This window comes from Rhizophagus irregularis, chromosome 13 (assembly GCF_026210795.1).
Source record: "Rhizophagus irregularis chromosome 13, complete sequence".
Lineage (NCBI taxonomy): Eukaryota > Fungi > Glomeromycota > Glomeromycetes > Glomerales > Glomeraceae > Rhizophagus > Rhizophagus irregularis.
The window spans coordinates 4147626-4171229 of NC_089441.1; the positions used below are offsets into that span (position 1 = coordinate 4147626).

Consider the following 23604-nt stretch of genomic DNA (forward strand, 5'->3'; position numbering starts at 1 on the left):
AAAAAAAAACTTTTACAAGTTGTTGACCCAAATTTCCTTTTATGTAGTGCAGTCACGATATCACAGTCGTAATATTATAAAAAAAATTACTTTGTACTTTTTTCCCAAAGAATTCAATTGATATTTTTTTAAAGTTTGACTGTCCATATCTTATCAGTTACATATAAAAATACCACATCTCAGATCAGAGTTTTTAGATTTCTAATAAAAAAAAGTTAGAAAGAAAATGTCCTCTCCCAAACCTAGTAGAGAAGAAACAGGTATAAAAAAAAAATACCTCATATTAATTCATTAAATAACGTATGATAATATTCATATAATTTCTTTCATATATAGATAATACGATATTGATCTCGCTAGACGATCTAATAAAAGAACAAACCCGATTGAACGATCTTCGCCAAACCAACATTAAAAAGAAACGGCAACGTCCGTCTCGTAACAACCGAACGAAGACCATGGAAGACTGGGCTCAGATGGTGAAAAAAGTATGATCATTTGATTCTTTAATATTTTGTGATAATTTGAAATATTTAACACTTTAAAATTATTTGTTAGAATTGATATTGCCATTATATGAAGTTATATCTCATTACAATACCGCACAATATTACTATATTCACCTTCTTTTCAATTTATTTCAATAAAAAAATAAATCTTATGTAATTTTATAATTGTATATATCCGTAAAGCTCACCACTAGTGATTTTATCATAATAATTGATCGTAATAATTTAAAATCATAAAAATCAAAATTTCATATAAACCGGAACACGAATTGCTAACAATTTTTTTCTGATCATTTGTCTTGTCTAAATGTGCTGCGATCATGATATTCTTAAAATGTAATGTCAATTTTTCAGAAAAGCTTTGTTAACCCAATTTCCGTTATGTCCAGCAGCCTATATAAATTTCTTTACATGTAATCGTCAAAACATCAATCAAGAGCTTTGTTAACCCAAATTTCTATAGTTACGATGTTGTTCATTATATAATTCATTAACAGTTAATGTAACTAACTATTAACGAATTTTTTTTCCGATCAATTATCCCAAAATTTGATGATCTAAATTTCCGCTTATATCTTGCGGTCACAATATTCATATAAATTCCTTTATATATAACCGTTAAAGAAGTCAACTCATCAGATCATTGCCTCAAAATTTCGTCAATGCATTGTAAGTAAAGAACCAATGTAGCCATTAAGAAAATTTCCCGATCAATTCAAATTTCCGTTTATGTCCCGCGGTCACAATATTCATACAAAATTTCTTTGCACGTCAATTTTAGATCATTTTACCAAAATGTACTGTGGACAAAGAACTAACGAATGTAACCATTGACATTTTTTTCTGATCGATTTTCCCAAAATTTAAGAAATTAGTAATCTAAATTTCCGTTTATGTTCTGCAGTCGCGCACGATATTCATACAAAATTTCTTTGCATGTAACTGTTGTTAACACGTCAATTTTAGATCATTTTCTCCAAGATTTCCATTAATGTACTGCGATCCAAGAACTAATGTAACCATTGACATTTTTTTTTCTCGAAATTTCGTGAAATTCGTAATATAAATTTCCGTTTATGTCCTGCGGTCACGATTTCATACAAAATTTCTTTACATGTAACCAGATCATTGCCCAAAATTTCCGTTAATGCACCACGGACAAGGAACTAATGTAACCGTTAAGAAATTTGTTAACCCAAAATTTCCGTTTATGTGCTATGGTCACGATACTATGATATCCAATTGAAAATATTATAAAAGCAGTTAATGAATTAAATACACAAACGCGCATGGACATTTTTTAAATTTATGATTTTATTTCATTTTATTATTCCTTATTATAATTATTGTCATAGCCATGTTACAAAATAAACCTCGAAAAGCGAATATTGCTGCAATACCTTTTCGTATCCGTAATAATTTTAGAAGGTTGCCCAACAGATTTTTATTATCGGATAATGATGACAATGAAAAAATGGTACAAAAAGATTTTGAAGATGATAATATTAGTGGCGAAGAGTATAATGAATATGGCGACGGAGATGATGATTTAGAACAACGAAGTGATGATGATCATATAGAACAGCGAAGCGATAATGGTGATGATTTAGAACAACGAAGCAATGATGATCATTTAGAACAACGAAGCGATAATGATCATTTAGAACAACGAAACGATAATGATGATGATTTAGAACAACGAAGCAATAATGAAGAAGGTGATACCAACATGATTTCAACATCATCAGAGAATGAAACAGAAAGCGATTATATAATGTCCTTAGAAAGTGATGAAGATTATGAAACAATGTCGTCAGATAATGAAGAAAGACATGATTCTGATATCTCAGAAGAAAAGCTATTCGTTGATGAAGCATTGGCTAAAGATAAGTTACCATCTTTTGATGGTGATTTTGCTCCATATTTTCAAAATTTAACTACTGCTGCCTTATTTTGTTGGATTTATAAACATAATATTTCAACAAATGCATATGAAGATCTTGTTGACATTATCATGAGACCAGAATTTAATAGAGATCATATTGTAAAGAATATTCGGAGATTTCGATCATGGAGGGAGCGTCTTCCTCTTCCCTCAATATCAGCAAAATCTATCTCAATTTCATCAAAAAAAACACCATCAACTTTAAAGGATTCAAAGATGGCATATCAACTTTCAATAAGTGATATCATTTGGAATGTTCTTAACAACCCATCACTATTAAAGGAAATGTATTTTGGTGCTGGTGTCGATTCAAAAACAAAATCCGAGTACTGACATGTACCTTATGGGCAGAGTCAGCCTCTTTTCGGTCGAACAATTAATGATATCAGGGGGTAATTATTTATTAAATGCAAGCTGATGGTAGAGAGGCGAAGCAATAAAGTACAAGAGACTAACACTTTTTTCATATGTATATAATAGAGATATACCAATGCGGCGATTTTGTTTACTATTACGATAATGAGCGAAAACTTGGCAGATTGAGAGCGATATTATTAAATGAAGAGAACCAACAGTATCGGCTGAGAATCCAAAAAGTTCTAGATTATAGTGACTTGCCTGGAAATTTTAAGGGAGAATTAAGACAAAATCGCTCTCTTTCTGGAGAAGTTTGGTTACAAGATGAACCATTCTTGACAATAACAACATCACAAATTTCCAAAAAGGTTGCTGCAGATACACTACGAATTACCGAAATACTTTATAAACATCATACACACTGGCGCATTCGTGATGCAACGTTCTCTTATCAACATCCTTCAGAATATATTTCCATAAGGCAGCCACCATCTCCAACAATTCCGGTTTATAAGCTGTTTTTGGACATATACTACGATGATTTTGGAACATTTAGGAATGTTTATCATTCGTTAGGAGGTGTTTATGTGCAGTTTGGAAATATGCCTGCCCGTCAAGAAAGTTGCTCAAAAATCACTTTGTTCTCGGGTTTGTTCCTTTCGGTGGTAATTTCAATGAATTCATATTTGCCATTCATTTCTGAAATGAAAGAATTCGAACAAGGAAAATTAATGGAAGTGAATGGCCAAGATGCTTGGGTGATAGCCGGTTTAGGTGTCGTAACTGCTGATTTACCACAAGGGAATGACATGTGTGGTGTATTACGACATAATGCCAATAAAGGTTGCCGCACTTGTACAGCCTCTCGAGAATCACTTACCAACTTCTCTCAGGATGTACCAGCAACATCAAGATATCATCACATCACTGACGATCAATTTAAAGAGATATTTGATGAACCTGCTACCACAAGGCAAAGACGACTTTGTACTGAGTTCGGACTAAGAACAAGGCCTAGCATTTTGGATAGGCTGCTAAGAGAAAGGCATCTACAGACACCTCAAGATGTATATCATGCAACTGCTGGGAAGATTGGACGACTTCTTAAATTAACGTATGATCTTAGAATTTAATTAACTTTAGCTAGATATGTAACGAACAAAATCTTTTAATAAAGCTTTTTGATTTCCACAGGTGCGAATTATTTTCACAAAAAGGAGAGGACGAGTTTATCAAAGCCTGGAAGAACTTAGAGAAACCAAAAAAATGGTCTCGTTTGCCAAATCCAATTAGCCACAATGCTAGTTTCATGATGTCTGACTATCTTAGGCCCTCGCTATGATAATGCCTTTTATACTTAATAGTTTTTTAGAATCATCAAGCTTAAAGGAAAATGAATCCAGAAGCATTCTGCGACGAATTCAAGAATCACGCATTAACATGGCGAAAAATGTAATAATTGCTTGTTGGGTATATGTAACAAAAACAATGAGGATAGTTTTTGAAAGCAAGTTTACATTAGATTCGTATGACGAATTACAAAAATGCCTTGAAGAAGAAATGAAAATTCTTCCAAAGGTACAATTATTCATAATTCTTATATAATTTTTTATTTTTTATTTATCAATATATAAAATATTATTTAATAATGTGGCTTTAGGTTTTCCCTGAATTTGCTAACTTACCAAACCTGCATATCAATATCCACTTGCTGGTGCATGCAAGGACTTATGGTACTCTTATAAACACTCAAGTTGGTATCAAAGAGATGGTGCATCGGATCTTTAAAGCAATGGTACCACAAACAAATTGCAAGAATGTCGAGCTAGACTTGTTAAAGCGGTATACTACGCTCTTTGCAATTCGTCATTTAGTAGATGGAGGCGCAGATCAAAGATTATCACAACCTTGTAGAGGTTTCGCTACTATGTCCTCAAATTTTAGAAATTTATTGACTAATTGGTATATTACTGAAGACAAGGTATCAAATGAACAAGAACCGGAAGGAAATGAAGAAGGTTTGTATTACAATTTTATAATAATAATATTTCCGCAATTATTAACGTATTTTTATTTTATATAGCGATTTCATCTCCAGTGGATTTTATTACAAATATTATCTTAAAGAGGAGCTTATCCCGTCAGGATCGCGAAAATATCATGAAAAATTTGCCAAATTTCAAATCTGAGCTGCTTCTTTCATTTATGGACATTGGACAAAAGTCAGCTCTTATATATTCTCAAATGAGCTGGTTTGAATTGGCGACATACACTATGGAAGAAAGCGATGGCGTATTTTCCAAAGTACATCTTCATATTGGTGACGTCGTAACAATACACGAGGAAGACAGTGGTGAATGTTATGCGATTATAAAAGGGATCTTCAAATACAAAGGCAATGATGATAAATATTATGCCTTTATTACTATTGATTGGTTTGACAATATTAACAGAATTCACAACGTATTGAAATGTCCTCTTTTTCGCATTCAGACAAGCCAAGACATTCGCTGGAGAAGAATCTTCCCGATATCAATAATTGACCACGTACAGAAAGTTCACTTTGTCTATGATACGAAAATTGATTTGTGGATAAAAAATAATTATTATTTTACGGCTATATAGCTTTATTATGCAGTACAATGATTCTTTTCGGTATATTTATTTATGATAACGTGATTTATTAAATAAATAAAGATAACGATATCGTTACGATATCGTTTGATATCGTATTCATGAATTTATTAGGCACGTGACTTTGCAATTTTTATCCAATCAAATCATTGTTTGTTAGACATGTTAAACATTCGCACGATTATGTTTACGTCTACATCTCTCTATTCAATTTTTTTAAATTTTTTTTTAATACCGAAAAACATTTTGACAGTTTTTGTTATCAACAGTATAATTTATTCAAAAAAATATATTCATATTAACAATTACAGTCAGACCACTGTATATGCGCGTCTATTTTTATTCCGGCGTATGACAGGTACATATTCTGCTCTCGCTGGGTTATGTTAAACTATCTTTGACATTTATATAACGCGTCAAAAATAATTACGCATTCAGTTTTAATAGTTTTTACCTTTTTATAATAATTTTTTTTTCATATCAATACCCAAAGAAAAAGAATAAAGGGAAAGAAGAAGAAAAAAGAAAAAAACCATTGTGAAAAAACGAAAAAGAGAAAACAAAGGAACGAAAAGAAAGAGAGATTATCCTGAAATTTTTTCACAAAAGGTACTATTGTACTTGGGGGATCATTCGAGGGTTTTTTTTTGGCCGCTGATGAAATGCACCATTTTTAAGACCTCTATATGGTAGGCCGTATCATGGAGGCAGGGTATGCACATAGCGAAAGCGCCGTGCTCCTATGTAATACTTGGGATCTTGTGGTATCAGAAGGTAGTGGTGATGTATCATTGGTCATAGGCAGTTGGGTGCTAATGGCTGACGACCTAAGGGACACTCTAATGAGGTAGGCCCCGCCGGATGAGCTCAACCCACTTATTGCATTTTTTGATTCTTAAGGTTGAAAATCTTGTCAAGATATCCGAGACCAATTTTTATTTTAAAAAAAAATTTCGTTTGATTTCTATAAATGCAGTACTTTAATTTACGCATCTTTTTTAGGATTAACAACCAGCATTTGCAATGACTTTAATAAATCTTAAGAACTATCATTTAATTAGGTTGGTTTGTATCTTCAACTCCTGTATTTTCTCATGGACAACTATATGTTGCATGTTCAAGAATAACATCAAGAAAAAATTTAAATAATTAAATTTTTACTTTATTTCAAGTTTAGGTTTTAACCATTAACTGCTAATGTAGTTAACAGGTGAATCCTAGTAGTATTTAATATTTGTGACGAAATCCGATAATGTTGTGCGTAACTACTCCATTATGTTATAACGATATTGTCACGTTGGTTTATGTTAACCATCCGGGGAGAGAGAGATGCGTCTAATTTACCAGGTACGATCGTATCTTTAATTTCGCAGAAACTTGCACCATAATCCGTCGTACTTATTAATTTAACAATTGTCACAAAGTTTCGATACAATATTAGTGTCATAACAGTTAACCATCTGGAGAGAGAGATGTCTAATTTACCAGGTACTTATCTTTAATTTCGCAGAAACTTGCGTTGTATGTAATACAGACTCTTGTCAATTCAGTATTTGGTATAATATTAGTGTCTTATGTTAACCGTCGGAGAGAGAAGTAATTTACCAGGTGCGTCGTAATCAGGAAACTTACATCAATTCAACATTTATAATATTATTGTCATACCGATATTGTCGCATTGTTTTATGTTACTAGAGAGGGATGCGCCTACATAATTTACCAAGTACGATTAAACTTCGCAATACTTATCAATTCAACAATTGTGAATCAATAATGACGGAACGTGACTACTTCAAGCTGTAATAACAATGATATCGATACGTTGTTTTTATTTTTCATTTTGACCATCATAATTGCATATTAATAATATATACGGCATTATCAATTAATAAAAATTATTGAATGTACTAGTACCTACGGTTCACAATTTTTTCATGACCCAAAATTCTTGTCAAATATCATCTTGATACTGTGTAAATGTCGTCCTGATATCTTAATAATATTTTTAAATGAAATAATATTTTTAAATGATATCGTAACAGTACGGTTTGATAATTATATCGATACATTTTCAACATCATCGCAACATCTTCACGATAACATCACGATTTTTAAATGATATCGTAACAATACGGTTTGATAATTATATCGATACATTTTCAACATCATCGCAACATCTTCACGATAACATCATGATTTTTAAATGATATCGTAACAATACGGTTTGATAATTATATCGATACATTTTCAACATCATCGCAACATCTTCACGATAACATCACGATTTTTAAATGATATCATAACAATACGGTTTGATAATCATAACGATACATTTTCAACATCATCGTAACATCTTCACGACGACATCACGATTTTTTTGAAGATATCGCGACGATATAGTTATGATAGTCTTAACGATACCTTTCCAACATCTTCGCGATATTAAATTACGAAATCAATATGATATCGTTCTGATATCAAAATGTTACCGATTTTAATATCGCGAAGATGTTGGAAAGGTATCGTTAAGACTATCATAACTATATCGTCGCGATATCTTCAAAAAAATCGTGATGTCGTCGTGAAGATGTTGAAAATGTATCATTAAAATATTGTGGCAAATTTGAAGATTTCAGCAAAGAAAGAGGAAAGCAACTGTGGAAATATTAGTATTTTGAACGAGCACTTAGAAATTTTCGAACGAAAATTTCAAAAATAAATTTTTATTAGTATTTTCAAAAATTCAGGAAAGAGTTGCGATGATCCTCATATTTGGTGATTATAAAGAGATGTGACTATATAAAAAATTTCTTATATTTGTATATCATAATTCCTGCCAAAAATTAACATAATTTTAGCCAGAATTATACTTAAAACTTTATTGTATCATAACTTCGCCAATATTAATCGTAGAGAGATGATCTTACCGCCATTCGATTCGTCTTGATGAGACGGTTCTAATGGTATAAAATATGTCGAAATCCAATCACTAGATTAATTTCCGAAATTAAAAAAATATTAATGGTTTTTGTGTAATAACTCTGCCAATATTAATCGTAGAGAGATGATCTTACCGCCATTCGATTCGTCTTGATGAGACGGTTCTAATGGTATAAGATACATCGAAATCCAATCACTAGATCAATTTCCGAAATTAAAAAATATTAAATGGGTTTTAAGTAATAACTCCGTCAATATTGATCACAGAGAGATGAGCTTACCACCATTCGATTCGTCTCGATGAGGCGATTCCAACGAGCTATAAATCGTCTTTTTACAATCACTAGGTACTGAGAAATCTAGCAAAATGTTAAATGGCGCAGTAAACGTAAATCAAGAAATATTATAATGCCGATGTTCAACATTTTGTTGAATAACTCGTCAGCCAGTGATCGGAAAAGGATAAAACTACCACCATTCGATTCGTCTCAGTGAGACGATTCTAACAAGCTATGATACATCTTTGTACGATTATTAGATGCCAAGTTATTTAATATATTCTTTATATAACTGTGATTATAAACGGTTCTTTTTAATATAAGATTTTTGAGGATAGGTGTGATAGTGACTATAGATAGATTGTGACTATATAGGATAAATTTTAATAATAAAGTGTTTTGAACATTCAACTGGTGTGACTATATAGTAGAATGTGACTATAACGGGAGTGACTATAGAGGGAGTTGACTGTATTTCAGAGGTGGTGTAAAATTTCGAAATATTACACTAAAAACGTAATATTACAAAAGTTTATGCTTTTAAATTTGAATAATTATAGTAATTTATAAATATCTTGCTATCTACTGATCCAATCATGATGATCTATAGCTCATTGGAATTAGCTCATTAAGACGATTCGAATGGTAGTAAAATCATATCTCTACGTTTGATAGATGACTTTCTATTAATTTAAAACTTTATTGCATACTATAAAGCGTTCTATCAACTGTAGAAATGCGATTTTACTACCATTCAAATCGTCTTGATGAGCTGATTCCAATGAGCTATAGATCGTCTTGATTGGATCAGTAGATAGTGAGATATTCTTAAATTACTATAATTATTTAAATTTAAAAGCGTAAACTTTTGTAATATTACGTTTTTAGTGTAATATTTCGAAATTTTACACCACCTCTGAAATATTACACTAAATTACGCCTAAACAAATTTCCTGATGTAAATAAACTAAAGCTTAACAATAAAAACTTCTAAGAAAAATAAGTTTATATATAGTAAACAGTATTATATATTATAAGACTATTATAAGCGTTACCAAGTTCTTTTATTGAGTCAATGCCAGTAAATAGGAAACCAATAAAATTCCTATTTGCCCATTCACAAAAAAAAATCCATTCGCAACTTTATACGATATTTTTTCAAAAAGTTTTTATTTAATAAAATTTTATTGTAAAATGTTATCCTTTTTATTCATATAAAATTTACCTCTTTGCGTTAAGTATTACAAAAGTTTATATTATACAAAAAATTTGTGTTTCGATTAGCCATACTGATCATATAAAATTATCACATAGTACGCTATATCTTTAATAATTACGATAATAACGTAAATAAATTTACACGCACTTCTTCTACTTAACTAGCTTAAAATGTCTACTTACCTTACCTCTAATATTATTGTACTTAATCAAAATAGTACTAAATATACTTATACAATTATTAAAGAAAGATATTATCCTCAAAATGATATACTTTATTACACTTCTGCTTGTTCATGTAATAACACACAGTTTAAGATTCTAAACGACTATTTAATACAAACAAATTGGGGCAGAAGTTCTTCTAAACATATAATACAATGCGAAATTATTTATATAGAGAAAATACCAGTTTTTAAAATTTTATTTGGAGAAAATTTTCAAGCAAGTGTAGAATCCATACATTTAGCAATAAAGGCAGCAAATGCTTATTTACAAGTTGTATTAAATTAAATATATTGATGCTATTTTATATTTAAATTAATGTTAACTTTTAAATAGATAAAGAAACCTAATACTCAAGCTTGTCTTTCTGGGATACATGTATTTTGTTTTAATAGTCAGAAGCTAGAAAGAGAGCGTGAAAGAAAATGTAAATCTTATATGCTTAAACCTTTTGATAAGTTGAGCAATTCTATAAAAACTAAAAGAGTATATATATTTAATGAACAATTGGCAGTTAACTTCACAAATACAGCAGCTAAATATTTTTATTCTGATGATTGTCCAATACTTCAAAAAATTTGCTTTACCGTTCAAGACAAAAACTTTTAAGCTAATTTTGAAAATCAAAATAAAGAAAAAGAAAATTAACGAAATGAGGTATTTACTAAAGTAATAGATCAGGGACCTATTGCACAAGATTCATATCGAAACTTAGCTGCATTATAGCCTGAATTACCATGTGAAACTACTATCTACAAAACAAAAAAAAAATTAATGAGGAAATGAATAATACAATTCCTATATCAATTTTAAATATATCAAACCAACCATCTCCTACTCCAATTAATGAAAATCCAGATATTAATGATCCAGAAATCGTAGAGAAAGTTTTGAAGTATACAGTCAACTCTGAATATAATAAACCTTCCGTTCCAGGAGGTTTAGTTCAGTATATAGTGAATTCGTTATATAATATACCGAACTAGTTTTCTTTATAGGTAATTTAGGCCAAATTTGTAATGCTGGCCAAAATTATAATTTCTTTTAACATAAATTTTCAAAAAAATTACTAGTAATTCTGGCCAGCACTATCTGGATTACTATATAATCATATGACTGTTCGTTATAGAAAGTATAAAGTTATTATATAGCTGATATATAGGGGCTGGTTAAGTTTAGTTCAGATGCGTTATATAGTGTTTTATTATAAAAGTTCGTTATATCCAGTGAAATTATTTATAAAAAATCAGTTCTGGAAATTATGATTCAGTATAACGAAGTTTCAGTACAAACAAGTTCATTATAACCAAAGTCGACTGTATTGGTAAAGCTGAATATCGCAAAATTACAGATATTTTACTTTTTATACTTCCAGATCTTATAAATCGACGTGTTATTAATTCTGATAATCCAATTATTAATTTACAAATATCTGATGATGGGAGAAACGTAGGACATAAAGTTAAACATGTGATTATTACATGTGTAATATTAAATGATATTGTGAACCTGCATAAATCTGATTATCATTATACAATTATTTTATATTCAGAAACTGAAAATTATGAATTACTACAAAGAATGATAGAACTAATATCTAATGAATTAAATGATTTGGTATTGAATGGATTAAGAGATTCAAATGATACAATATGGACAATCAATCCATATTTTAGTAGTGATTGGAAATTTATGGAATTGTACTTGGTTTTAATGCTTTCAATTCAAAACATTTTTGCCCTTGGTGCTTTTGTACAAAAGAGAATATTGGAAATAAATACAAAGTTTGTGTTATTGAAAAAACTATGGATCAAATTAAGTTAAAACTACCACCAGGACATATTAAATCTTTTTTACTTCAAATGATTCCTTTAAGTCACTATGTTCCGTACGAGTTACACATAATGTTGCAAATTTGGGATAGGTTATGGGATTTAGTACTACAAGAACTCAAAATACAAAATCAATTTAATAATTTAGCAAGAGCAAAAATTCTTGCCAAAATGCGTAGAATTTTAATTTCATTCAATTTTTGGTAGAAACAGAAAACGCAAAATTGGTCTTATACATCTCTAATGGAAGGAGATAAGGAAAAAGCTTTAATTTTTGAGTTGTTTTTACTAAAGAATATGCATTTTTAATCAACCAATTATGAAGAAATTTTTATGAACTTTATAATGATATGAAATCTCAAAATATTAATCCAAGTCACTTTGCAAACCAGGCAAAGTAATGGTTAGATTTGTTTTTTACTTTCTTTTAAGATAAGCCCAATACTATTACTTTCAAAATAGGTTTATATTGTCCAAAAGATGTAATACCTTACATGCATGTTTTAGTTTACCATTTACCTGAATTTATGGAATAACATCAGAAATTTGAATTAAATGCTTTTTCATGTGCTCCTATTGAAAAAAAAAAATCACGATCAAGTTTCTGTATTTTTTCAAAAAACAATAAAAGATGGTGGAAAGGGTATAGAAAGAAAATCAGCTATTTTTGAGATTTTACATTATCAGTGAAAATAGATTGTTGTATTTTGCTCAAAAAGGTACTATAGATAAATACTCTAAACCACAATATATTCACATTAAAAAATTAATTCGTGATCCAGATGTCGATCAGTGAAAATCCGTAGATAATCAATATACATTTGGGGATAATTGAGCTTATACAATATAGCGCGTTTCAGAATCTTTCACTTCTCTGTTATATTTCTCAACTTTATGCCTAAACATAAGGAATACGCAGTTACACTTATTTCTCCAGGTCTAATAGTGGACACTTTACATTATGGACCTTCTTGTTATAGTTGGTGGATTTCTAGACCTTCTGAAAAACGTGAAAATCTGATATTTCTCCACCCTATTAGATTAAATATGAAAACTCTGGTTACTTTAAAAGGCCAAGATTTTATTATTGAGGTTGTTAAAATCTTTTCAAATTATGGTCAAATACCTGGATATATTTGCAAATGTGATGGTATTCAGGGTGAACTTTGTGAATCACTTACTGCTGCAGTTAATAGCGTATACAAAAAAATTTTTCACACAAATGCCAAATATTCAGGACCTGCAGTAATGGGTTTGATATACCAGTTATTTCTGAAGTACTGCTAAAAGATTTACCATTTCGTGCTTTTATATTTTCTTTAGGAAAATTAAATATATGGGTATTGGGAATTGGAAAATCTAATAAAAATGAATGGAATTTTGCTGGAACAGGATATAAAACTTCTTTTATATATATATATCAAAAACAAAGATGCGTTTTTGTCCAGGAATTAGAAGATGATTGTCAGGTTACTGATTGATGATAGTATTTGGCAAAAATGCCAATCAGTCACTAATTGGTTGCCTGATTTTTCACTTTTCGACTTGTGGAGATTAAAGCTAAATATTTAAGGATATATGAATACTTTGCAGTAAAAAAGGATGAAACTACTAAAAAAATTCAAATTTTCTTTTATATATCAAAAATATTCTAAATATTATAATTTGTTCAGATTTTATATTAACTCATTTTTTATTTGTTTTAGTAATTTCGTCTCTTTTTACTGCAAAGTGCCTATGTGTTAAATCAACTTTATGCTGTAATAATTGGTCATGACACATCATAATTCTTTTAATTCAATTTAGATGAATATTCAGATAAGCTTTTGCACTGTAATAATTAAGGTTGCTTGTCTAAACCTCTTTAAAATCTTACGATTAGTTTCATCAAAATTTTACTATAGATTTATTATAGTTTTGGCAGAGTTTTGGCAGTTTCAGCATTTATAATAAGTTTTGGCAGTTTCACCTTTCTCCAAAGTTTCGCCAGTTTTTTAATATAACTTTAATATAGTTTCAGCAAAATTTCACTTTTCGTCAAAACGCCATCTTGCCTAAACCCCTAGGTTTTGGCAAGCAACCTTAGTAATGATTGGTAAATTTAAATATGATACATTGATACATAACCTATCATATTTTTTTTATTATACACAATTAAATCAAAAATTATTTAGAAAGAGAAAATTTAATAATTCATTTATATTAACTGAAAGACTGATTTCATTTTAGTAGTAGGCTAGTTTTTCCAATATATGAACAAGAAATATTCAATACAGTAAATATTAAAATTCATGAAGAAAAATCATTTGTAATTAGTGTTCTGAATGGGTCAGATCAATTCAGGTGATCCGACCCGTTAACCTGTTTAACCTGACATAATATTTCTGGTCAGATGGATCAAATATGTAAAAAAAACTCTGAAAACGTTTTTTTATTGTATTATTAAGAAAAAATATTTTGGCATTTTTTCATATAAAATTATTAGAAAAAAAATGCTGAAACGTTTTTTTTTGTATTAATTATTATAGAAAAAACGTTTTGGCATTTTTCATATAAAATTATTAAAAAAAAATGCGAACCGTTTTTTTGCATTATTATTAAAAAAAATTTTTTAGCATTTTTTCATATAAAATTATTAGAAAAAAAATGCTGAAACGTTTTTTATTGCATTACTATTAAAAAATCGTTTTGGCATTTTTTCATACAATAATATTAGAAAAAAAACGCTGAAACATTTTTTTTGTATTAATTATTATAGAAAGAACGTTTCAGCGTTTTTTCATATAAAATTATTAAAAAAAAATGTAAAATGTTTTTTATTTGCATTATTATTAAGAAAAAACGTTTCAGCGTTTTTTTATATAAAATTTAAAAAAAAAATGCAAACCGTTTTTTTTATATTAATTATTAAGAAAAAACGTTTTGGTAAATTATATTAAAAAAAAAATGCTGAAAATATTTTTTTTGTATTAGTTGTTAAGAAAAAACATTTTGGCATTTTTTCATATAATAATATCAAAAAAAATGTCAAACCATTTTTTTTTTGTATTAATTATTAAGAAAAAATGTTTCAGCATTTTTTTATATTATTAAAAAAATGCTAAAACATTACTTTTTTAACAGAAAAATGTCAAGTTTGGCATTTTTTTATTTTTTTTTAACTAAAAAATGTCAGATTTAACATTTTTCATTAAAAAAAACTTTTCTTTAACTAAAAATGTTGGGTTTGATGTTTTCAATTAAAAAACCAGGTTTTTTTTTATTTTTTAGTCATTTTTGATACATGGGTCAAACAGGTCAAATGGGTCAAATCAGGTAAGATGGGTTACCTGACCCAATCTGACCTGATTTTTTTTGTCAGATCAGGTAAGACAGATTACCCGATCTAACCTGACCCGTTCAGAACACTATTTGTAATATATAGTCCATATCAAAGTAGAAAAAACGTCTTTCCTAATTGCATTTGAAAGATACTATGTGATCATCACTTAAATGTTATGCATTTGACATGATAAATATAAAAGGATATATACTTCAGTATAAAGCACGAGCTAAATTTTTCCATTATTTGTTACGTTATCTTTTTAAAGAAACTGTTGGCAAATTATATTTTAACAAATATTTGAATGAACTTAAAGATCATTTGTATTTTCTAGTAGATCAATTCCAATATATATTTGAATCTAAGGATTTTTACAATGCATCAAGTGATTTCTTCAGGTTAGTTACTCTATTTCAAAAATATAACTTATATTTATATAAGTATCTTTAAAATCGTAGATTTGTTGAATAATAATAATCCATTAGGTTTTTCTTATAACAAAACCACTTTCATCCCAATGCCATTCTTTACAACTGAAGAGTTGAATAAACTCTTCTATTTATACAGTAAATTTTTTAACGAAATCATTCAGATCGATATACAGTTAATCATTATGCACAAATTCTTTAAATATCCAGCATTCTTTATAATCTTATTAAAGTTCTATTATGATTATCAGATGAATTCACCAATTAAATAAAACTATTTATTAAAATTTGAAAAGTTATTTAAATAAATAGAATACATATTAAAATTATAAGGGTATTGCAAAAGATGAAATTAACAGATCTAGCATATATTCATAATCTTATAGCAATCAAAAATGAATCTTAAAAAGTAGATCTATCAAATTTCAATAAGATTGACAAATATCTACGTATTTTTGTATTATTAACAAAAGATAGGTCATCATCTTCTAAGAATAAATGGAATACTCAATAAATTTTTAAAAAGAGTAGTACAACTAAAACATTATAATAGCAAAAGATAAAGAAGTCTAAGTTTATATTAGAAAAACTATATTGACTATTATGATCAGATATATGTCAGGAAATATAACCAATATTTGCAAAATAGTTATTTATGATATTCCCTTTACCATATCACAACTTACAAACTTAAGGAAATAGGGGTTAAGTAATTGCATTTAAAATCAAAATATAAATAAAGTATTTAACTGTAACTATGTTTATTAACTTCAATAAGTGAGCTTTATTGAATTAGAATAATGGAGTCTAAATTGCTCTATTTGAAAGAATGTTTGTATGATAGTTCCCTGCATCTTGAACTTTGAAGTAGTGTAAAGAACGTGAGAGATTTCAAGCTGTTGTAATAAATATATCTAAATCTGTTATTAACAATGTTGTTTACAATATAGAGAGTCTTATCCAATTCATGCTATTATAACTAGATGATGCTTTAACTTTTAAAATCATTCAAGATTATAGGCAAAAAAAGTTAATTATGTATTTCAATATCTGGGCAAGTTTGGATAAAGCACTCAATATGAAATTTAACTTTGAAGAATTTAAAAGTATTTGGATTAAATACTTTTTGCCTACCTTGAATTAGCCTAAAAATAGATCATCAAAAAAGACAGATTTTACTTAGAAGCAAAATCAAAACAAGAATCTGAAAGTTACATAGAAGGATGATGGTAAACAGAATAAGAAGGAGATGTCTTTTTAAAACAAGAAGCAATCTACTTTGACTAACAAAAGTTTTGATAGCAAAGATAAACTAATTATTTTAGCTGAAATTTGGACTTTGCTAAGATCACTGGCCAACTGACAGGATAATTGAATCAAATATAGTATTTTGAGATGATTAGAAATACTCATTATCACGTATATAAATTTATCAGTAATTTACTATCGATGATTTATGCGTGTACAACTAGTTACTATGCAATTTATTTAGTTACTATGCAATTATTATTTATTACTAGATATCATTATTTTTATTTATATTAATAACTAGTTTATTTATTAAAAGTACAATTTTTATAGTATTTCTTGACTATTTTTATCCTCTTGTATTTGTAGTTTTTTCTTTTCTTGAAAGTATAATCTTCATCAAGTTCAGCAGAGTTACGATTACTTTGCAAATAATTATCTTTTTGCATAATTTCCTTAGCAGTGCAAAAGCCCAAAACAGAATTTCCCTATAAAAAAAATTATTGCATAAAAGTATCTAACAAACAATATTAATAATTTTAATATTATTACCTGAAGTTCATTTTCTACATCAAAATTTGAATTACTGTCAGACATTAAAGAAGATTGAGAAGCAATTGAATTTTTTCGTTTCTAAATACAAAATTAGTTAATATGATATTGTACATCTAAACAATATATCAGAATATAAAAAAATAATTTACAATTGTATTGGAAGAAGATGGTAATAAAGGAAGTCCCTCAAGTCGATTAACAATTTCAGAAAGTGCCTCTCTTTTATGATTATTATTTGGTTTGGCATGGCATATGCACGATATCCGCCAATAAAGTTATATCCAGTAATTGCCATACCAGTATTTTCAGGAATTCCAAGATCAAACAATTCAAAAATACATGTTTTTCTTTCAGAGTGATTGCAAATATTTCTTCCTTTTATATCAATTTCACATTCAACACATATGTTTTTAAATATTGAACGAATAGTACGATCAGACAATTGCTTGTCAGCATACCATTTTTCTTGAACTATAGCTAATAAATACAATATTATTAATGTTTAAAAATTAATAAAATTAATACACGTAAAATATATAAAAGTAATAAATACCATTAACATTTCGGCTAACTGATAAATAAAAGTATAGGCATTTTCCTTTTTAAGGTCGATCGAAGGGAAAGGTATTTTTTGATATCATGATTTAGACCAGCAATCCCGGTAGGATCAGAAGGAAAAGGAATAATTAAATCAAATTAATTGCCATCAATACCACCTTAATCATTTTTTTGTTATCCTTTTTTGAAAATAATTCCATTTAGAGTATCAACTAACTGGGAAGCACGCAAATTAACATGTTCACCACCCCTTGGCACATCTAATATACAAATCTAAAAGAAAACCCACTTTAGCAAACCTAAAGGGATATTAGGATTCAAGGTTTCATGTTGAATGATATGACGAATTTCATCTGTTGATAATCCATTTGTAGATTTTGTTTCACTAATACTCTTTTTTTTCATATCCTTGAGAAGACCATCAAAATGTGTATACAGGTTAGAAAAATTAACGTGACAATTATGAACCAATTGCAGCAAATTATAAATTTTTATTTATTAATATTAACTTCAATCTTTTTAATAATATATACAAAGCAATAAGATTTTATTCAAAAGAACACCATGAGAAAATATGAAATTTAATGAATAAATATATGTATCAATACTCTTTAATTCTCTTATATATAACTACTTATAAAATCTGAAAAAATGCAGTTTTTAAAATGTATTTCTATTGTAAAAAAAATTTACTTGTATGAATGTAGTCATATCTATAGCAGAAATAGTATTGTAAAGATCATTGAATTCTTTGAATATGATTAGCTTGTAGTATTTTATTTATTTAAAAACAATAATATTAGATCACTAAAAAGTGCTAAAACAGTATATATATTACCCAAATTATTTTAAACTGCCATAATTATAAGTAAAATTCCAAATTCAATTATGGCATTCCAAATTATTTTGGCACTTTACATAGTAAATTATATATAAACTAAATGAATTATGGTATTTCAAATTATAATTATGGCATTTTAAAATAATTTGGGTAGCATGTATATAAAACAGAAATTTTTATATAAGTTTTTCCATTCCTGTTTAGATCTATTATTTTAGAAAAACTTATTCCTTTACAGTAATGCAAATTTCAACAAATACTTTTTGGTTGGAAAACATTAAAGTGGTAGAAATCAATTAAAACTAAATAGAAAAAATTACTGTATATTACGGGCCATAGTACTATCATATCTCCTTGAAAAATTTCATAGAATTGTATAGTACCCAGGGGGATATTTTACAATTATCTCGTGATCTAGTAATCAGATTTGAGCCATCTTTTTTTGTTTGATAACTCTCATTGAGCTCTTCAAAATAAAAAAATAATCGTTCAAATTGGACTGGTAGATCGTGAGATATTCGCAAAAAACAGAATTTTTAGGCTTTGTTTAGTACCCGGGGGTACAGGGTCAAACTCCCGATTTTTGCAAGATACCCGGGGTACTGTGACCCGCTATATACGGTATTACTTTGTAAAACTAGTAATTTAAATATTTATAATACAAACATTAAAAATTAGATTTGTGAGCATCCCTATTTTCTTACAAATAGATTTATGATATATAAGCATCTTGTAAATCTTAAAGTATTAATTGATGTATAGACTTTTGAATTAATTAAACGTAATAATACATATTCTTTTTAATATTTAATAACTTTATTTTTAATTATTGAATTACAAAAAAATGTAAATTATTAATTTGCAATAATATTACTAATGATGAGAAAAATACTAATATAAAAATTATACATGCTGCTCAAATTATTTTGGGATGCCATAATTATAATTTGAGATGCCGTAATTCATTCAGTTTATATATAATTTACTATATAAAGTATCAAAATAATTTGGGATGCCATAATTGAATTTGAGATTTTATTTATAATTACGGCAGTCCAAAATAATTTGGGTCACATATATATCAAATAAATTAAAAATGATATTTAAAACCATTTTTAATGCAAAAATACATATGGGATCTTTGTAATAGAAAGGTATGAAACTCAAAAAAAATTAAAAATTGAATTAATATTAAATTTGCATTTATTTCGGTAAAAAAAACATAATTAGCATATAAAGTAAAATTAAATTTTTTTTTTGAGTTTCGTACCTTTCTATTGCAAAGATCCCAATTATATTATACAAATTTTAAAAAAAGTTATATGTTGTTTTTTTGTTATAAAATGTAAGATTTAAATATTATACAGATATATATTTATTTTAAAAATGAGATACTAATAAAAAACTTTTAAAATTAAACATTCTCCTAAACTTTTCATTTAAAATTCTTGTAAGAAAAAATACTTAATTTTGAAAAAATAAGGTAATAGTTAATATATTAGCAAGTAAAAATATAATATAATTTGATTGTATTTAAAATGGGCATTTTAATTGTATTTTTTGTACAATATTTTTTAATAATTAAATTTTTTAATTAATAAATAACTGAAATAAAAATAAAAATAAAATACCAATAAAATAAAAATCAAATCAAATTATCTGATTTTTATTCCTATTAATATTATTTTAACCAGTATATTATAAATTTAAAAGCTAGAAAAATATTTATATTAAAATAATTATATAATAGAAATTAAAATATTTATAAAAATTATTGATTGCAAAACTTTATTTAATAATTAGATTTTAATAAATTTTATTATACTATTTAATTCTTTTTATTAAACCAATTAAATGTAATAAAAATTTGATATTAATAAATATTGATGCATTTAAAAATTAAAATATAGCTATATTTAAAATGATTTTTGCAGTATCTAATTATTTTCATTTTAATTCTTAGTATTTATATTTATACTTTTATATATTTAGTTGATATTTAATAAATTTATTTTTTCTATAAAAATTATTTGTAATTGCTATTCAAATTACCTTTATTCAATAAAGTTTTCTATTCTATTTATAGCTAATTTTTCATAATGATATAACTAATAATTAATATTAATTTTTTAATTTTCCTTTTTAAATCTTTTTTCAACTATAATTTTACTCATTTTCTACTCATTACTACAATAATGTTAACTTTTATAATTTTTTTTGTTCAAATGTAATTATTGTTATTATCCAATAATATAGTTTTTACTTCCGATTTTCTCTTTACAGGTTCATACATTCTCTAGTATTTGTGTCCTTGATGCTACTGTCTCCAGTCAGTGTGGCAAAATTTAGCCAATAAAATTGAGTTAAACACGTAATTATTATGCATATTCAGCACAATACAAAGTACAATAATGTTACTGTACTGTACAAGTTTTTTGATCAGCTGACAGTACAGTACAGTTTAACTTGCACACAACGATTCTACAAATATTCTAAATATTCTGGTATCCGATGAAAATTCCAATTAGCATTAGCTTGGAATAATCTTAAATGCTTAAGTAATATTTAATACTTAATTGTATAATAAAGTTACGATTAAGAGATCCCGTCTAATAATAAGAACGGCAATTATTTATTTAATTTGAGCTAAAAATATTTTATTATTAAGTATTGTAAATATCCAAAATAGGATATTTATTAAGCATTAAGTGCCCAAAATAGTTTTTGTGAAAAAAAATAATTCATACTTTTAAAGATTTTTTCTAACTTTGGTAAAGTAAAATTCAAAATTTATTATATTTATTATTTACTTCAATCTGCAAGAATGCAAGAATAAATAAACAAAATGCTTTGTTGGCCAATCAGTTGTACAAACCGGATAACCGAGTTTAAATAAAGAGTATATTTTTCATTATATTTTTAAAATGAAAAATTATGAAAAATTTAAATATTCGAAATTCTTTTCGAAGATTTTAAAAATATTTATTATAATTATAATGAAGACTTAATGTTCTTTTATTTAAAAAATTATTTTTGTAGGTCAATACGAAATTTTGAAACTGTTTACTTTAAGGGTGAAAATATTTGTAAACTATTGGGAGATTAATGAGATACCAATAATAAATTTTTGTGTTCGAGTACAAAGTCAATAATGTCACTTCTTTTACCAGATCATACCTGTTTAATGGCTAATGAATTTGCATATAAAAAAAAAGCTTAACTCATACCTTTTTTAATCATTTGTTTTTTTTTAATTTTTTTTATTTTTCTAATATTTATTTTCTTTCCTTTTTCTTTGTTTTTGGTTTTTTTTTTTATTTAAATGGACTGTCCATCGAAATATAATGGGACACAAAATCCTGAAGAATGGTTAAAAGAATTTCGCTTTTTCTGTTTACTTCGTGGGATTCATGATGAACATACCATGTTAGAATTAGCAATGTTAAAAATCGATAATACAATTCCTATACCTGAAGAAGGTATATCTTCATTCGCTGAATTATCGGACCATTTAAAAGATCATATAACTTATACCTTACAATGTAAAGTAGCATTTGAAGAATTAAAGAATATTAAATATGATACAGAAATGAGTGTAGTGGAATTTATTGCGAAATTTCTTTCACTTTGTGATAATTCTCTCGTTTTAAATGTTCAAGATCAAAAAACTTGTTTAATTCAAGCTTGTCCCGATGATATTTCTAGGAATGTTTTTAGGAATAAAATTAAAAAAAAAACTTCCATGCATGAAATTATTGAAATTTTTCATGATACTATGATAGAACATAAAGGTCAAATTAGATATGGATCAAGGATAGCATTAAAACATGTTGTTACTGGACAATATTTATCACACGGAAACAAACATAAACCTGATATACTAAGATCAAATTTATCTGAGGTAACTAATTAATTAATTTAATGTAATTTTTTTTTAAAAAAAAATATTCTAAAAAAATTTATCTTTAATAATAGGTATTTTGTAGTGGTTGGAAACGAGGTGGTAATGATGTTTGGGTAATCACAGCTGCTTATGGACAGAATAAAGCACCCGGGGATCCTATTTCATCAAATTCTATGATTCAACTAGTTCATGAAGTAACACGAGAATCATTGTTTGGTGATGAAGGTCAGTTAAATTTATCGGGAGGTGAGTAAAATGGATCATGAATTAAATTATTATTTGCAGGAGGAATTAATTAAAAATTTACACTAAATTTTCTTCAGCATGGGTTTGGACATTAACAGATCCAAGGACTAATTGGATCATCCAACGTCATAGTACTTTATATTATGATAGTCCGGGTTACGTTATGGATTGTGATATAATTAATTTACGTCATAATCTTAATAAAATGACTTTAAAAAGTCATGAATTTAAAAATTCCGCTGGGCATCAAGAAGTCATTATACATGGTGATGGACAAGAAGATCTTCATCAGGTAATGAAAAATTGAAATTGTTTTTGGAAATTTTTTATATTAAACTAATTTTTTTTTGTTATACAGTGGCAAATCGAACTTGTTTCATAATTAATTTATTTATTTACATAATTTTCTTTTTTTCTCTTAAATTAATTCATTTCATAAACTCTTTCTTTGTACACCATTTAATATTTCCCTTTATTTAATTATTCCTTTTGTAATATAAAAATTTTTTTTTATTTATAAATAAAAGTATTTAGCGTTGGGGTTTCTTGGGAAATAAAATCAAT

General features: G+C 27.3%; 7 protein-coding genes across 7 annotated transcripts; 6 read left to right on the top strand and 1 right to left on the bottom strand.

Annotated features, from left to right (window-relative positions):
• Window positions 1-1866: 1866 nt before the first annotated feature.
• Window positions 1867-4153, top strand: OCT59_005519 (uncharacterized protein; the record flags this gene model as incomplete). The annotated part of the gene is made up of 3 exons (XM_066138417.1): window positions 1867-2692; window positions 2935-3925; window positions 4006-4153. The coding sequence occupies 3 exons, from the start codon at window positions 1867-1869 to the stop codon at window positions 4151-4153; spliced, it is 1965 nt and encodes a 654-aa protein (XP_065997553.1).
• A 5899-nt stretch (window positions 4154-10052) lies between these two features.
• OCT59_005520 (uncharacterized protein) lies at window positions 10053-10715 on the top strand (the record flags this gene model as incomplete). The annotated part of the gene is made up of 2 exons (XM_025327644.1): window positions 10053-10379; window positions 10443-10715. 2 exons carry the CDS (start codon window positions 10053-10055, stop codon window positions 10713-10715), a joined length of 600 nt encoding a protein of 199 aa, XP_025170175.1.
• Window positions 10716-10888: 173 nt separating this feature from the next.
• On the top strand, window positions 10889-11092 carry OCT59_005521 (uncharacterized protein; the record flags this gene model as incomplete). Its single annotated transcript, XM_066138418.1, has 1 exon — window positions 10889-11092. The coding sequence occupies one exon, from the start codon at window positions 10889-10891 to the stop codon at window positions 11090-11092; it is 204 nt and encodes a 67-aa protein (XP_065997554.1).
• An 819-nt stretch (window positions 11093-11911) lies between these two features.
• OCT59_005522 (uncharacterized protein) lies at window positions 11912-12145 on the top strand (the record flags this gene model as incomplete). Its single annotated transcript, XM_025327645.2, has 1 exon — window positions 11912-12145. The coding sequence occupies one exon, from the start codon at window positions 11912-11914 to the stop codon at window positions 12143-12145; it is 234 nt and encodes a 77-aa protein (XP_025170176.2).
• A 687-nt stretch (window positions 12146-12832) lies between these two features.
• On the top strand, window positions 12833-13419 carry OCT59_005523 (uncharacterized protein; the record flags this gene model as incomplete). Its single annotated transcript, XM_025327646.2, has 2 exons — window positions 12833-13190; window positions 13262-13419. The coding sequence occupies 2 exons, from the start codon at window positions 12833-12835 to the stop codon at window positions 13417-13419; spliced, it is 516 nt and encodes a 171-aa protein (XP_025170177.2).
• A 3822-nt stretch (window positions 13420-17241) lies between these two features.
• Window positions 17242-18454, bottom strand: OCT59_005524 (uncharacterized protein; the record flags this gene model as incomplete). The annotated part of the gene is made up of 6 exons (XM_066138419.1): window positions 17242-17424; window positions 17489-17569; window positions 17641-17708; window positions 17789-17968; window positions 18045-18058; window positions 18339-18454. The coding sequence occupies 6 exons, from the start codon at window positions 18452-18454 to the stop codon at window positions 17242-17244; spliced, it is 642 nt and encodes a 213-aa protein (XP_065997555.1).
• A 3756-nt stretch (window positions 18455-22210) lies between these two features.
• On the top strand, window positions 22211-23591 carry OCT59_005525 (uncharacterized protein). Its single transcript, XM_025320915.2, has 4 exons — window positions 22211-22791; window positions 22866-23040; window positions 23118-23332; window positions 23399-23591. Exons 1-4 carry the CDS (start codon window positions 22213-22215, stop codon window positions 23420-23422), a joined length of 993 nt encoding a protein of 330 aa, XP_025170179.1. The 5' UTR covers window positions 22211-22212; the 3' UTR covers window positions 23423-23591.
• Window positions 23592-23604: the final 13 nt, after the last annotated feature.